At 39.6% G+C, this 18,008-nt stretch overlaps 1 protein-coding gene across 1 annotated transcript in view; it reads left to right on the top strand.

Annotated features, from left to right (window-relative positions):
- The window catches only part of SHC4 (SHC adaptor protein 4), a gene marked incomplete at its 5' end in the record, with an annotated part of 96,492 nt that overhangs the window by 62,587 nt on the left and 15,897 nt on the right, over positions 1-18,008 (top strand). The window contains 4 exon segments of the mRNA XM_081152016.1: positions 2,662-2,715; positions 6,855-6,906; positions 14,992-15,115; positions 16,643-16,814. Of these exon segments, the coding sequence (XP_081008142.1) occupies positions 2,662-2,715; positions 6,855-6,906; positions 14,992-15,115; positions 16,643-16,814 (402 nt within the window).

The following is an 18,008-nucleotide window of genomic DNA, read 5'->3' as shown; positions in this document are numbered from 1 at the left end:
AAATTGCTCTCCAAAGTTGCCATACAAATTTAAGCTCTGGCTAGCAGTGTTTGAGAATATCCATACCCTTGCCACATGTGATTATATTGAACATGATAGTTATATCAATTTGATATCTTGTTTTATTTTGAAGAGTCTTGATTTCTTGGAGATTGATTATTTTTCAATGTGTTTATTGAACATTTGTATTACTTCTGAAAATTAACTGGTTTTACTTTGGGTTTATTTCTTTTTCTTATTGATAATGTAGTAATTCCTTATAAACTCTTTATATGAGTACTTTTCTCTTACATGTTGCAAATATATTCTCTCTTCCTGTTGTTTGTCCTGTTTCAGGGATCTTTTCTTATACAAAGTTTTAAAATGAGTTTTTATGTAATCTAATTTAAGGGTGTTTTTTCTAAAAAAATGTCTTTTTCTGTCTATTAAGATGGGCCTTTCCTATCTCAGTGATCACAAGCATAATCTTTTATCTGTCTTCTGATGTATTAGTAGATTTTTATGAATCATACATTTGTTTATATAGATAGTATGAGGACAGGATTTATTGATATATTTTTCCATATATATAGCTAATTCAGCGAATTCCACTAATTTAGTCACTTGTTCTTTTGTCTGTTTGGTGCTACATTTATCATAGATTAAAAGTACCTTGCTAATAAGGAAAGTCTAGTATCTTTGTTTTTAAAAAAATATTTCTTTAGCTTTTTTTGTACATTTAGTCTTCCATATGAATTTTAGAATCAGCATGAAAAATTCCCTGAGTGACATTGGTGGAATTTTTATTGGAATTGCATGGAAATTACAGATTAATTAATGACATCTTTATAATATTATCTTTTAATCCATCAAGGTGATGTATATCTTTTTACTTTTTACTTGTTCAGGTAGTAGTTATACCCTTCAATGAAGTTTTCCAAAAAGCTTCACACAGTTCTTTATAGAGGTACTTTTGTAAAATGTACCTCCTTTACCCCTAAATACAGTCTCTAATTGGCTATTGCTGATATATAGGAATGGCATTGATCTTTGTATATTGATTTTGTTTTTAGTAATCATTTTAGCTGAAATGTAAACATAGAAAATATAAATATAGAAAAGTGCACACATAATAATGATTTTCACAAAATGAACATACTTGCATAACTTACCCACATAAAGAAACACCATTTTATCCCAGAAAACCACTTGCTCTCTGTTCCTTTGCCCCAGAAGTAATCACTATCCTAACTTCAAACGGAATAAAATAATTTGGCTGTTTTTGAACTTCATATAAATGAAATCATTCAGCCTATATTTTTTTGTGTCTGGCTTATTTTGCCTAAGAAACAAGTTGTTGCTGGACTATCACAATAGTCATCATCACTGGGATTGTTCCCAGTTGCAGGCTATTACGAAAAGGCCAGTAATCATCTCTTTAGCATACCTTTTGGTGCACATATTTACACAGTTCTGTTGTATATATATTTAGGAGTAGAATTGCTTGGTCACTTTATGTAAGCTACTTTACTATATTCTGTTAAACACTTCTCAAGACAGGATTAATTAATAGGCGCACAGTTGGTATTTTAATGAATCTTCAAAACAGTATGACAAATACATCTCTGCAAATTGGTTGTTACGTTATGGAAAGTACAAACAAGTGATGCTAGAATCTCAAGTAAAAGAGATAATCTTCTTGGCTAAGTAATGCAGTTCACTCGAATCATCTTACTTCATACTGGAAATCTTAATGTTAATTCCTTAGGATACTTTTGGTGGTGAATGACTGAAACCCAATTCAAACTAATTTATAGAAAAATAAATTAATAAAATAGAAAAAAAGATCAAGGGGGGACAGGAATTATATTGGTTGAAATGATGAAACAAATGTTACCACCAGACTTTTTCCTATTTATTTATTTATTTATTTATTTATTTATATGGAATTTATTGGGGGTGACATTGGTTAATAGAGTTATATAGGTTTCAGGTGTACAATTCTATATTACATTATCTCTATATTGTGTGTTCACCACCCCAAGTCAAGTCTTCTTTCATCACCATTTATCCCCGCTTTACCCTCTTTACGTTCCCCCACCCCTTTCCCTCTGGTAATCACCACACTGTTGTCTGTCTATGAGGTTTTTTGGGGGGAGGCTTAACCCCTTTACTTTTTGCACCTAGCCTTCCTACCCTCTCCCTTCTGACAACTGTTGGTCTGTACTTTTTTCTACTTTCAATTCTCAGCTGATTTTCTCCAGAGGGAAAGCTTCATTTTTCCAGTAGGATTGTCCGACATGTCAGCAAAAGGTGGCTTACAGAAACTTTGGGCTTTCGTGGTCTTTAATGGCAGAGAGAGATGTATCCTTTCCTGTTGTCCGTATCAGTTTCTCCCCAAAAACACTGATTGGCTCTGCTGTGTCCAGATGTTTTCTTATTAGCTAGGCCTGGATCATGCATCCAGCTGCAAGGAGAAGAGCAATGAGATGGGCATGTCAAACCCACCCAAATCTCATCATCTAAGTGAGATTAATATAGAGTGTGGGTGGAGTAGATTCCAAAGAGATGCTGTCCAGGCAAAACCAAAACAAATGTATGTCTATTGGCTGTTAGATTGTATGTAAGTAGGAGTAATTAATTTATAGCATCATACATGTTTAATTTGTTTATGTTTTCCAGATTATTGCAAATCATCACATGCAGTCTATTTCATTTGCCTCTGGAGGGGATCCTGTAAGTATAGATTCATAAAAGTTCTTTTATAAGAGTTAAAAGAACTTCCACGTAAAACATATTAGCCACTACATGTCCTTTCCAAATATCTTATTAGAATTTGTGAATAGCTACATGTAGCTGGTAATCAAAAATTTGATTTTGACGAAATGTATCCTGTCACTGATTTTTAAGATATTTGGATTAGTAGGTGAGCTAATAATGCTCCACTGTGTTATTAGCCATGGAGTTATAATCTGAGAAGCTTTTTATAGAGAACATCAAAGTTATGAAAACAAGTATGTCATACATGTGTTGCCAGTCCTTCTTCAGAATCCTCACGTAGAGCTCCAGGCAGGTGCTATTAACCAGTTGGATCTGGCATATGAGGGGAAGCCTATCTGCCTACAGGGCAACTAAATCTAGTCTAGAATGAGCAACCAGGTTTGCAGGAACTTAAGAAGGTAAAGCTCAGGTGGGGAGAGAGAACTGCAGTTTCTCTCCACCACGAGGCCACATGGTGCTCATTTCCCATGAACGGCATGGGACTGAGCTGGTGGTGCTCTTTCTGCGGGCCTACTTTGCAGAGTGGAGGGTCATTTCCTGATTTGGTACTGCATCATTTCTGGGCCAGAGCAAAAGGAGAGGGGCATTAAAGCTAAGGAGCCTGTGACTGAACAAAAAACAAATCTGTTCAAACTGAGGGAGTAGGAGAACTTTGCTCCTCTGTGACATCATGACATGTTTCTACTTGCAAACATATAGAAGGCTAGAGGAGGGCAGAGTCTGACTTTCATAACGGCTGATCATCAGTAATGTCAGGAAAACATGGGGAACATATGAAGACCTTGTCCTTACCGACAATATGTTACTTTTCTGCATTTATTATTGAAGAGTATATTCTTCAGAAATGAGGCATAAAATCCACTTTGTAACAGTCGATTTTTCTCCTCTCCAACATATTTAGCTTCTCTTTTCCAATTAAGGAGCAAAATTTAGGGTCATAAATGATAGGATACATAACCAGAAACCCAAGAGAGGTATGGAATGGTATTAAACGCTAAATCTGGTGGTAAGTGTTTTGATTGATTTTAATCTTGAGGCTAAATATTTAAAGGAAAAATAAGTCTATCCTAAAAGGAAATACGGTTCTGAAGCTTCTCTGTATAATCGTTTCCTTTACTGGTATCTAATGTATTTAAGCAAGTTCTTCCTTTTGGGTATTGGCATAACTTTTTGTGTGTGTGAAATACATAGTTAAATGGTATTTCAATCAGCCCATTCTTTAAATCATCTCAATAATTACTTGTTTTCCCATTGGCTCCCAGTGACTCAAACTGTCTAAGCTTGTCACACCTGGACAACCTGCCTCGTTCCTTCCTCGAATCATAGGAAAGAGAAGCAACCTTTACGGGATTTTAAATCACTGTTGTTTCTTTTCTTTTATCAATGAGTACTTAATTTTCCCTCTAGGCTTCACTATGTCCTCACCTTTCAGCCTTGAGTATAGGTACTTTCAAATGAATATTTTACTTCCGTGGTGCCACCATTTAAAAGTACACCAAATTTTAAGAGTTCCACCTTTTCCCCAAGAGATTTCACAAAGGGCTCATTGTGGATTCACCAGCAAACAGGGGCACACAAGGTGCCTGCCCCTTAGCAGCTGCAGTGTGACCCCAGTACTGAATCTGAAGTCTGATCACGGCAACACCAAAGGATGTGTTTGGTGGCAGAGAGAGTAGCCTGAATCGAGCCTGAAAAGCCCAGCCCTGTCTCTTCTTGTTCTCACTCATTCTAGTTCCACTATCTATGAAGGAACTCCAGTACTTTCCTTAAGATACTTAAAGTAATGAGTTCCATAAGTGTAGTGTGAAAAATAATTGTTGCCATTTGCCTTAAATGTCCCCTTTTGAGTTTCAAGTGTTACTGTCATTTTTAGGATTGGTGTGCAAACCCTTTTATTTACCATAAGCATTTATCATAAGCATGCCCTGCACGATGTCTATCATACTTTTCCAGAATCCTAATTATTTTTAGACGTCTTCATGTGCCTTTAGTTCTGTAGTTCTTTCAGCCCACCAAAGCATTGCCCCTACCAAAAACAAACAGTAGAGAATTTGTAGCTCCCACTGTGGGGAAGTTTTTACCTACTGAATTGCGTGGGACTTCAGTTCTTCCTACAGCTGGGGCAACAGCCTGCTGATTCGAAATAAAAACTGGAGCCTCCATAAACATTGGCATTAGAGGTCTCCGGGTGAAGTTTTACCCTCAGGTCAGGGAAATTGGAGGGTAGAGTGCCAGGAGTCAAGTAGACGTTACCTATGTATCCTCTCTAAGCTGCAGGGTTCCCATCTGTAAAATGGGGAAGGACCATCCTTGCCCCGAAGTGTCCGGAGAATTGAGTGAAATGACTCGCATAAATGGGTAGTGCCTGGCCCAGAGTGATAAGCAAGAACTATCACCGTGGTTGCTAACACATGTCCGTATTTTTTTCAGGACACTCACTGAGATAATTCACAGCTTCACAGCTAACTGGGTACACGGGGTAGGAAGCTAAGTCTCCATGGCCTAATGTAGTGCCCTTCTTTCTACCCTGTTTTCTCCAAAGTTTAAAAAACACTGGACATTCTTCCTTACTTAGTGACCTTTGCTCACCCTCACCTTTACTCTCTTCTCAAACACAGTTTATATGTCTTCCTCTGTCAGCCCTGAAGACAGTTCTCAGTAATGCTTCTGTATCTACATATACCTTCTCCATTTCAAAATGCATTCACGAATATGACCAGATTAAATACATTTTCTCAACAGAAACCCACACCTGAAATCTATATGTTCATATTGACCATTGTCACCCCAATAAGTTTAATAAAACATAAATAAAAAAATGTTTTCTCATAGTTTCCCCCACTATTTGTGCTTTACTTTTAACATTCTTTAGATTCTCCCAGATACTTGCAGTTATGGAATTTTAGAGCTCTCAGACTGTTCAACACTCACTTGAAGATGAGGAACCTGAGGCCTGCAGAGGGCCCGTGACCTCTTTCCCATCATCTACTATACCAGACACCACTGTCGGCATCATGCCGCCTCTTTGACTTTAAAAATAGCAACTAAGCCCCCAGCAACTGTGGCTTTCCTAAATTAATGTAAAACAAAGCCTGGAGAGACGAACTTACATATTTACACGCTATTTCAAACCTTTTACCTTTTTGCATAAGAGAAATTTACTTAGGTGTGTGTTATGTTTTGAAATAACTCAAGACTAGTTATGCTGATCCTGAGATACGCTTCCTGTCTGATTCATCGTGGGTTATTAAGTGATTGTCCTTGAGGGTATTGCAAACACTGGCCTTTATTTCCTGCCAGTAGATTGCATCTTCCCTCTAGAGAGTCATACTTCTAATCTCCAAATGGCAATGTGCATTTTTTCCCTGAGAACTGAGATAACAAAAAGCATCTTTAATTATTCAGATCTTATTATTCATCAGCTTACTGTTTTCTATAAAAATTAGAATTGGCTTTTTGTTTGTTTGTTTTTACAAAATCAACACATCTCTCTTTTTAAAAAAAAAACTCTTTAGATTTTAATGGGCTCCCTTTTTCAAAACTGATTTTTCCTTTCTCTATCTTGATCAAATAAATGCTTACATCACGGCTTTATTGTCCCTTAAGTTAACGTGCACTGCACGCAAGCAAACTAACAACCACAAAACTCAAAGCGTTTCTTTAATCTACTTGTTTTCTGATGTACATGGTGTCTAAACAGCTGGGAAATCATGATGCCACCCACATCCTAGTTTAAGACACCTTTGTGATCACATAACCCCTGGTATTTCAGCTTTCAACACAGGAGAGTCACAGCCCCTCACCATTTTTTAGGATATATGTCCTAACCTATTTCCTACCTGTATTCTTTTATTCTTAGTGACATGGTCTGCCTCTAAGTTTTAATCTTCAGATTCTCTCCCCATGGGGCAGAGAAAGTGGACTCCACAAGTACTGTGTGTATTTATGTTCCCTCCTAAGATGCTTTCCTTTTCTCTTTGAAAAGAAACATTAGTATTTAAGTCCTCGCCTCAGTATCATGTCCTAAATGTACTCTTATCTTTCAACAGTACAATCCATTCATTTAAAATGCGATCATTTTCCATTTTTTATAGGATACTACAGACTATGTTGCCTACGTAGCTAAAGATCCAGTTAATCAACGAGGTATGGAAAGCAACTTCTAGATTTTCTTAAGAGCTGGTGTATACCAACTTTAACAAGTGATAAAGCGTTATTTACAATATACAGAGTGATGAGGATTACTAGAGTAATGCTCTGTTGGGTTCTGGAAATATCATGTAAATTTGAGTTGGAAATAAATAGCAGAGCAAAGTAGAAAAAATATATATAAGTGTGATTTAAATCCCAGTCATTTGAAAGACCCATGAACTGAAAGTCTTAAATATTTTTTTAATAAAAAGAAAAGCTGTTTTGGCTCTGATAGAAAGGGCTGGACATCTTCAGTGGACAAATGAATTACAGATAAGACCCAACCTTGAGTGGTTATTGCCCTGCATTGGCCTGTGTGTGTGTGTGTGTGTGTGTTGTGTGTTTATGTGTGTTGAGCCCATGCACTTGCTGTTCAAGAGCCTGGCATGTCACTTTGAGTGTTTGGCTTCTCATCTTTTGGATCTCAGTTTAAATGTCTTCTTCAGAGAGACTTTGGTTGAGAGTACCTCCTCTCCCCAGTTACCGTATCCCACTCTGCTGCATCATAACGCTTCATTTCTCTTTTTTAACACTTCTTCCACATTTTTATTATTTTATTTATTCACTTATTGATGTGTTTAATGTCTGTATTTTCTACTAATGGCTCCATGATAGCAGGAACTGTTTATCATTTTCACCATTTTTGCCCCCAAGCGCTCATCACAGCACTTAGCACATAGGTGGTACCCAGTAACTATTCTGTTGAATGACTGAGTGAATGGAAGAGTGAGTTGATTGGATTTCTCATCTCAAGATTTAGCAAGGTAGCCCAAGGAACTCATCTCCTAGCAGCACTTTGGATCGAGGGCCTGAAGTTCCTTAGGTCATTAGACTTCTCTAGATAGAGGTGGTTAGTACTGCTTCTCACCCCTACCTCTGGATCATTCAGACCCCTCTTAGAAAGGGTGCTAGGATGCTTCTCTTCCTTAACTAAAACCTACTAGTTGGGCAACATCCGCTGCCATCCCAGGCATAGAGTTTGCCCAATACATTTACTAAGTACACATGGAGTGGAATTTGGAAATTAAAAAAGCTGTAAGACACAGAGGTGGAAATGTATATGGCATGCTAGGGAGCAAATGAATAGAACATGGTAGAATGTAGACTGTGTATGGAGGAAAAGAAAGGTCTAAAAGGCATCAAGAGGGCACACTGGAGAGAGCTAATAAGTAAGGATTGAATCCTCTGAGCAGATGGGTGGAGAATGCTGTTTGCAAAGCAGTGTTTCAGGAAGACAGACTGGGCAGCAGGATGCAGTAGGTGGATTCAGAGAGAACCCTTAAGGCAGGAGATCCGACAGCAGGAAGCTGTTGTGATTGTTAGAAATAAAATTGTGAGGACCAGCTGCTGGCACAGAACCTGGCACACGGTAGATGCTCAGTATATGCTTGCCAAAAGAACATGGCCCTGATAAGATGGAGCGGAAGGAACAGGTGGCAGACACTATGCAATACTTCATTGACATGGACTCTTAATGATATAATGAAGAACAGACAATGGTCAAAGAGTGGTAGGAGAGACAGGAACTAGTGCAGGGGAGACAACAAAGGATACCAGAAAAGAACAGCCTCTTTTAATTAAATCTGAGCATGCTATTTTTAGGAAGGCCTCCGAAGGACAAAGTCTTTAATCTTAAACTGAAAAGGACAGGGTGAAAGGAAGAACAGATCAGGAAATCTAGATGTTTTAGTAACTTTGCCATCAGTCAGTGAATATCTCTGGGCATGTCATGGCTCTTCAGTAAACGGTGGTGAGAAATTCAAAGGTTAATGCTGGTTGCTGGGGGTAGTGGCCAAAGAGGATCTGCATGCTTGCGAATATCCCCTTTGCTTAAGTGAAACGAGAGGCAGAGAAAATGACCATGGAGCTCACTTGTTTTGAAAGATCCTGTTTTGGTGTTTGAGTAATTCATCAGAGTCCAGCTGCTTAAATGGGATCTGCAGGGATCCTGGCTGGGATTGTGAGAAAGTATTTATGTGAACTGTTGACCAAGTTCATGGATGGGATTTGAGAGACAGAAACAGTCCAAATAGGTTTCAGTTTTTTCTTTCTTTAGCCGTAGACTGTACAGAAAATAAGAAAGATGCTGGAGCCAGACAGACTGGGTAGGAATCCTAATTCTTTCATCATCTCACCATATCACCTTAGTCACGTGGTTTCACGTCCTTGAACCTCAGTTTCTTTCAGTGGAAATAGTAACATATACTTGTGGTGTTAGGAGGAGTAACTGAGATATCACACAGAAAGCATCATTTTCTTTCCTCCCTCGTCTCACCTTCCTTCTTTGGGGAAATAGGTCTGTCTAGTAGATAGATGGCTTCAAACATAGGGAAAAATTCTTGGATTAAAAGTTAGTATGTTTCTCCATCACTTACTGCTCCTTTTCCTGTCCTCTTGTCCCTTCTGTTATCTTGGTTATAGAAACCTCTGTGAGTAGCCACTCTCTTCTCTACATACCCCTACTTGCACACCCCTCTAGGGTTAAATCTTTTCCCTTCACCTGAGCCTCTGGTCTTGAATTTCTGCCCAGAATTACCGATACAGCCTTCAAGTCCACAGTTATTAGTGACATACTAATATACAAGAAGTTGAGCCAATTAATCACTGTGCAAGAAAAAAATTCCTGGCCACCACAGGCTCATCATTTAGTGGGAGAGAGAAACATAACCTGTAGGATGTGCACAAATAAGGGGGGCAACCCAGAAAACAGTGCCTGGAACATAGCAGGTGCTGTCAGAATTTGTGAGAGAAATTAATAAAGACACAGGTCACAGAGCCATGTAACGAGAGCTTGGGTTATGTGTTTGGACGATGTGTGTGCCTACGTGCGTGAGTGTGTATGTGTGTATGTAAAGGTGAGACTGCAGAGAAAGGAAGGGGTAGAAGTAGGAGAGCTATGGCTGAACAGATAGGCCAGAAACAGATTGTGGAGGTTTTTGAATGCTGGTCAAAAGGTCACTTGGAACCTTTGCAGATTCTGAGCTTTATGAAAACATTGATAAAAGGTAAAATGTGGTTTAGAGAGATAGTTACTCCTGAACACTTCTTTTTCATTTTTTTAAAGGATTTAAAAAAATATATATATATATATATTTATTGATTTCAGAGAGAGGAAGGGAAAGGGAGAGAGAGAGAAACATCAATGATGAGAGAGTCATTGGTCGGCTGCCTCCTGACCGCCCCCAACTGGGGATCGAGCCCACAATCCAGGCATGTTCCCTGACCAGGAATTGAACCGAGATCTCCTGGATCATAAGTTGATGCTCTACCACTGAGCCATGCCGGCTGGGCCTGAACACTTCTAGTAGTGTAAATCCAAATAATTTGGAGAGCAATTTGACAGTTTGCATCAAAACTTTTTAAAAAAGTAAATACTTTTGAACCAGCAATTTCACTTCTAAGGAAATAATTAGGGCATGCACAAAGATTAAGCAGGAAAGATCACTGTCTTTATTTTTCCCATTATTTATGTAAATTAAAGCTGGTGTTATAGAATAATAGTGACATGGGGAAAATGTTCACAATGATTAAGTGCAGAAAGCAGATTATGAGACAATGTTTATAGTATGATTCCAGGTAATTTTTGGGAAGTAGATACACATAGAAAAAAGATTGGAAAGGCACATGACAAAATGTTAGGTGTAGTTGTCTCTGAACAGTGAGACTTTATATAATTTTAATTTCTTCTTGTTGTCTTTTTGTCTAAAACGTCTACAATGAGTATTTATCACATTTACAAAAGTGGTCTAAATTTTTGAATAAATACAAAAATAATGAAAACAGAAAGTGTTATAAAATTACCTAGTGAGTTTGGTTCGTCCAGGGGAAAATATGCAGCAAACAGGAGAAGCCTGGGGGTGAGGGTGATGGTGGTGGGCAGAGGCAGGCAGAGAGAGAGGGGGGTAGGGGAAAGAGAGAATATGAGATGTGGGGGGTTTGGAAAAACTACAGCTTCTTAGCCCTAAGGGTGAGTGAGGTCACCAAAGAAGGAACCCAGAAAGAAGAGGGCTGAGGGTGTCAGGGTGAGAAGGCAGAGGGACAGTGGGGAGCCAGAGTAGTAGTCAGGAGAGGGGAGAAAACCAGGAGAGGAGTAGCACCTAAGAAGGAAGAAGACACTTTGGAATGTCTCATGCTGAAAAGGAATTAAGAGGAATGAAGGTGAAAAATGCCATTCAGTCCAGCAATCAAGAGGCCATTGGTTACCTTGTGAAGCAGATGTCAGTGGACTGGTAAGGGCAGGAGCCAGACCTCAGGGATGGGAGCGTGGCTGACAGGAAGTGCAGCCAGGCAGAGGAGACCAGGCTTCATGCTAATAATCCTGAATGTCCCCACTGTCTCCTGTGTGCTTGGTCTACTTTTAGCACTAGTGCATTCGGGTCGGGGCAGTCGCCACTTTGTTCCATCTTGGCTGGGACCCTTCAGTGAGCTCCTCATTTTATAAAAGGCCTTTTCTGTAGAAAAGGTAAGTTCCAGTAAGAATGTTTTGAGTTTACTTAGTGACTAATACAGCCTGCCCCTGTAGTTGCCACAAATGAGGAAATATCCTCACCTCTTACTTCAAATGTGTAGCAGTCCAGGAGGTTTAAATATTTTCTTTGAATCTAGTCTGGTAAGAGGCCCTGGTTTACCTGCACTACCTAGATATAGGAAGGCCATGGTTCTGAGTCTCTGAAGAAAGTTAAAAATGAGAGACTGTAAAATCAATTTAAATTAACACCTTTATTCAGATTTATGTTTATGGCTGTAAATATATGCACTGCTGTCCTGCTCACATAAGTTAGGGCTGGACCGACTACTGGCCGCCGCCTTCTGGCAGGTTTCTCCCTGAGGGGTGGTGGGCTCCATGCCTCGATCCCACAGCACCATCTGGTGGTTAATGTGAGAAGCTGCAGTTTTCAATTCCTTGTTTTCTAGTAACCAAAAACAACAACAAACCCCAAACAGAAACAAAACCAAAAAATTTGCCTATTAAAAACAAATATAACATACTAAAGAAAAGCCTCTTATCCTTTATGAAGTCTCATTGTTCATGACTATCTCATTAGGAAACCAAAAGTAAAAGACGAAAGAAAATGAATCGAAGATTATTTTAAATGTTACTTAATACAGTACCTGATACCCAAGGGTGGAACTGTGGGTCTATCTGGCTCCCAGGCAGAATGGAAAGAACCCAGATCTGCATCTGATGCCAGTCGTGGAGAGCAAAGCTCAGCCTCCAAGCAAAGTTATATCACTGGAAAGTCAAATTCATTTTTGGGAACTGGTACTTTTTATATACTTGCCTTTCTTCCTTCCGCTAGCTAAAGATTGGGCAATTCTTGGCCAAACTGGCCGCTTATCTGATCTTTTGGAGGTGTGTCTAACCCTGGGAAACGGGCATATCTGTATGTGATTTAAAGCCTGTCCCTATTCTGGCCCATGACCAACTTTAAAAAGAATGAAGTCTGCATTTACAGAGCAGCGTCTGAGTGGCAGCGGTGGCGCTATAAAAATGTGTGTTTCCCCAAGGTGCCAAGGCTGCACAGACCTCTGCACAGGGCCAGCCTTTCTGTCAGTATCGTTTCTTTCATGGAGACAGGCTCCACTCTTCCCTCCCTCCCTTTTTTCTGTTCACTCATTCATTCATGTATGTTTGAATGTTCTGCCTTTCTCATTGTCTTCCCCGTGTCTATCTCTAGGCATGTCCTTGATCCTAAGAAAAAATAAAATTATAAAAATTTTTGCCATTTTGAGATGATTTCTGGTCTTCATGTTTAATTGGGCCAGGAATTTATGAGATGAAAAACAAAAGAATTCAACTGAATTACCTTTTTATATTTTTAAATCACAATGTGACAACTTTTTTTGGCACAATTAGAGGCTACATCTCCAAGGGTACTTTGTAGGTTTAAGGCTATGAGGCTTGACCAGGAAGGAGGGGACCATTTCCACAAAGACCCATGCAGTCATTTGTGCCACTCAGTGCTATAGGAACCTGCCCCACTATGGGGGCTCACTGTAGGTCTTATTTTAATAAAATCGAAGACAACTTCTGACAGTAGAATTATTTATGTGATGCAGGGAAATTGGTATTTATTTAATCAAAACATTTTTAAAACACCTATGCTTTGGTCACTATGTGAAGCTACTGTAGAGAAAAAGAAGGGGCCATGTAACCTGTCAGTCTAAAGGTAGATCAAACATTTTCCTTTGGTAGAAAGGATAGAAATTTATAGATATTCTCAGTTGTGTTTTCAAAACTATAATTAGCTTTTAGTCTACTTCAGGATCCAAGTTGCTTCTTTAAAGGGACAACTTTAGCCCAGCTGGCATGGCTCAAGGGTTGAGCATTGACCTAGGATCCAGGAGATCACGGTTTGATTCTGTCAGGACACTTGACCGGGTTGCCCTGTTGGGGGCGCACAGGAGGCAGCCACTCAGTGACTCTTTCGTCATTGATGTTTCTATCTCTCTCTCCTTCCTTTCCTCTCTCTGAAATCAATAAAGATATATTAAAAAAAAATTTTTAAATAAAGGGACAGCTTTATAAGAAATGATCAATAGCTCTTGGAAGTTTGACACCTTAGCATTGTTTGTAATAGCATCTTGCCCCCCCATCCCTTCCAAAAGCATCAAAGACATAAATCCTTTAAGTAAATATCAAGCTAATATGAAATGACAATTATCTGATATTTCGTGACATGATTATCAACACTAGGCTAAGAAACACCATAGTAGGTTCTACCATAACCTACTATTACAGGCTGTGCAAGTCAGTCAGATGTGAGTGAATTGTCTCTTACTTTAAATAAATACAACATTCTTCCCAAGACAATTCAAAGCATAAAATCAGGCTTCCAAGTCAACACAGTTAAATCATTCCATAAAGTCAGGTATCTCTCCTCTCCTCAGGTATCCCTTTTAGTCATGGGTCCCAGTGCTGGTTTTACAGCTCCTGAGACCCACGATGCTTCCCCAGTATCTAACCTGATTTCCCATCACTCACACACTCAATCCTTTCCTGTTCTCAGAGAATAGCTGACAGTTTTTACAACATTCTTGCATATATCTGACCATTTTCAAGCTTTTCTTCATCCCTCAGTTGTTCAGGCTATACAAACCAATATATATTTTTAAAAAATTCTCACGAGACATTACCTTTGTCTTGAAGTCATCCCCAGGACTCTTTCTAAGCCATTCTTAGGAAACCTCAAATTTAGTGCGATCTTCATATTGCAAGGCCCTAAGCATGACACCATCCTATAACCGAGGCAAGGATGATATTCCTGGTGGTGGGGAGAGGGATTTCTAGTCCCTGAACGCGAGCTCCTGTTTTACATACGGCAGCAGGTTTGCTCATTTGTTTGTGATGGTCTCTAATTTGCTTGCGAAAACTAGCCCTTCCTAGTAACTGCTTCTTGGAGAAAGTATCTAATAAAAACTGTAATATTTCTGGTAATGTCACCTTCACGAAATCTTGATTTTGCTGCTTATTGGAGATAGTTCTTACATAGGGTTTCGAAGACGGGTATTACTGTACCATCACTGCCAGCAATGATAGGCCAAGGGATGGCGAGAGCAGGGGCATACCAAAGCCTCTGTCTTCACTAGCAGTTCATGCTGCTTTTGGGGGAGAGGGGTGTGGAGGCTCGGAAAATTCCCTGTTTTCAGCCTTCCGCAGCCTCCCGTGCAAGGACGAGACTGAAACCCTCCTCTTCCCTGCAGATGGCTATCCTAAGTATTTCCTGTACGGAATTCTAGCACTAACCCTGAGCTTGCGTATTCCTTAAAACCGTCCTACATTTATAAAAATGTGAGCCCAAAATACCTGCCCCAAGACTGAAATTTGTGTTTTGAGATCTTTAGATACAGAATGTGAGTGTTTCTTCTGTTTGATTAATATGAAATATGAGGTACTGTTATGCCCTTTCGGAGCTGAAGAGGGCTTGTAAACCTACACCCTCTTTTCAGTAACGGGTTCACATTCTGGAAGTATTTTGACTTTCTATAATCTTCTCTTACCGAACATTTGCTATAATTTTTTCGTATGTCCTTTTGCAGCCTGCCACATATTGGAATGCCGCAACGGGATGGCCCAAGATGTCATAAGTACCATAGGGCAGGCTTTTGAGCTCCGGTTTAAACAATATTTGAAAAATCCTTCTTTGAGTACTTCTTGTGAAAGGTCAGCCAGCAGTTCTATAATTATTTGACTTACTGTATTTTGTTTAATTTTAAAATTAATACGGCATTTTAAAGTAGACTAATGAAATTAGTCACTTTTTTTCTTACAAATGGGCACAGTTTCAGTACAAACTAATAGTAGCGTTTTTCAGATTTTTTTTCTACTCATATTTATCCAGATATTTCCTTTGGTTTGTAACAAAACTAAAGGAGACACTAAAAGTGAGAAGGGATCAGCCATGTTTCTCGGATGTTATACAAAGCTATGAATTAATTAAGTAGCATCATAAATTAATAAACATCAACAAATTTCTCAGATTTGTTTCTACCCCAAAGCCCTAGCATATCAGTAAAAAAAAAAAAAAAAATCAAGAATGAAAAGCAAAATAACAAGAGTCAAGTGTCTGTTGCAGGCATTCCTGTTAGTTTGTTGGTTTGCAATGCAAAAAGATCAGCTCCGGCAGCTAAAACACCCTCACCCAAGATCTGGTTGTTCTAAGGCACAAAAAGGTTGCAGTGAAAGCCAAAGGCTTCTGGGTCCCTGGAATGCAGTGAGGCCCCTGGCTTGCAGAACTCACACCTGAGAAACAAAACTCTTGGGCCTTTTAAAATGCATTTCTCCCTCTAATTTGTCATTTGGTATATCAGCAAACACTGGGTTTGTAGCTGCCTGTTATGAGGTGGTAGAGGGTAGCAAAGGAGAGGTGGTTACCAAAAAGCCTAGATGTTGGATTTCTCCCAGGATAACACACATCTTAGTGCTGCCCTTTTGCTGACATGTGATGAACCCAACGAAACCATGCATGTTGTCAGTGGAATTGGTTCAATCCAAAAGGACTTGATTTACTCTTTTTCATAAGAAACTTTTACTAATTCCAATTTGGAAGAAAAGTACATTTGTTTTCTTCCCCTATTTCAATTTTAAAAACAATGCATGTTTACATAAATCTGCCCTCTTGCCACATATGGTTCTAATATTTCTTTATGAATCTCATCTACTCCTCCAGACTTGTGCAGACAAGGTAGTTGGCCAATAGCTTTTTAATTTTTTTCTTCTTGGTTTAATAAACTGGGCCAGGTCCTCTGTCCAATATCTGTATTTTCTTTGAGCAAAGCATTTATGAGATGGTACAAAGGTTGCTGGAGATACCCGGGAAAACTTTGTATTTTTATATCCCATTGACAGAAATGTCTTACATTCAGGGAGTTCACATACACACACACACACACACACATATGTGTGTGTGTGTGTGTGTATATATTTTTTACTTACTGGGGTGGGGGGGACAAAAAGCATCATCCTTGGCATTTTGGTTGGCTTGCCCCACTTTAATTGCCCACGGAAATCTAAACAACTCAGCATGTGGTTGCTTCCATCCAGATGTTTGACATCGCTTAAGCGCATCTGTAAACTTACAACATGAATGCAACGTTTTTCAGGATGATTTATGTGGTTCTGATCCCTCTGCATCCCCTACAGCATTTGAGTTCCCGCCCAGCCTCTTGGGGATTCTTTTTTCCCTTACAGTGAGGAGGTGCATGTTGATGGCCATGCTGAGGACAGAGAAGATCATGAGTATTACAATGAGATACCAGGAAAGCAGCCACCTGTGGGTGGTGTTTCAGATGTGCGGGTCAGAGTTCAAGTCACAGAACAAATGGCTTACTGCCCCATACGCTGTGAAAAGTTGTGCTATTTGGTAAGTAACATTTTATTACGATCAGAACTAGCAATGTGATCCTGTTCTTATCGCTAGAGAGCTGAATTTGAGGGTTTCCAAATGCTAATTTAGAGAAAGTATCATCTTCCTCAGGACAGAGCCAGAGAGTGAATCACTGACAGAGACTGGAGTAGATAACTTTTACTCCTAATTCCCCAGCCTCAGCCTCAGCAGCTGACCTCACATCTCACTTCCCTGGGAACCCCAGGGCAGTCCAACACGTTACCCTCCACTTCACCCTTCCCTGCCTCAGAGTCCTCCTTGTTTCTCTTCCTTAGTTACTGTCTCCACATCTAGTCTCTCCCCTGAGCTCCCGATCCCACCCCTTCCTGCCAACCCTGTGCCCTTGTTCTGCCCATCACCCTCTGTCTCAATCTTTATTCTCTCTCTGCCTCCCGGTTCTTTCCCTTCGGCCTGCACGTAAACTTGGACACTCTCCCAACCCAGCTAATAATATCCCACCTCCTCCTCTTTCTTTTACTCACAAACTTCTAGAGAAAAACTGTCTTTACCTCCATGTTCCCATTATACTACACTTCTAAGATCTGAGCTCCACTTGACACCTTGATAGGAATTACTTTTACAGGGGTCACCAGTTATTTTTTGGTCACCAGTGGTTTAATTGCTAAATCTGTTCCGTCTTCGGTATTCTGAATTTGTCTCCAGCATTTGATACCTGTTGGCTGCCTCTTCTGTTAGCTTCTAAAACATTTCCATTGTGTGATACTGATCCTGCATCTCTGGTTGCTATTTTTCTTTCATCATGATTTCCAAGTTTTATTATGAATATTTTCAAACATACAGAAAAGTTGAAAAAATTATACAGTGAACACTCATATACTCACCATCTAGATTCTACAATTTACATTTTACTATATTTGCTCTGTCATCCTATGTAGCCATCCGCCCATCCATCCATCCATCCATCCATCCATCCATCCATCCATTCTATTTTTGATGTGGGTTCAAAGTAAGTTGCATCTTTTCTTTTTCTGTCTTGCGTTCTTGCATCCCCTCCCCTGGGAACCCGAGCCTCTGCCTGACCACCGTGAAGCCACTCTCCAATGCACTGCCCTCGGCCAGCTTTCTCCTGCAGCCTGACACCTATGTATACACTCCTGCAGCTTCTCTGTTTTCAGCTATTCCCTCTCTCTGCAGCTGTGATGCCACAAA

Source organism: Miniopterus schreibersii, assembly GCF_964146895.1.
Source record: "Miniopterus schreibersii genome assembly, chromosome: 1".
Classification (NCBI taxonomy): Eukaryota; Metazoa; Chordata; class Mammalia; order Chiroptera; family Miniopteridae; genus Miniopterus; species Miniopterus schreibersii.
The sequence above is the reverse complement of the archived record's forward strand: the minus strand, read 5'-3'. Positions and strand labels throughout refer to the sequence as shown.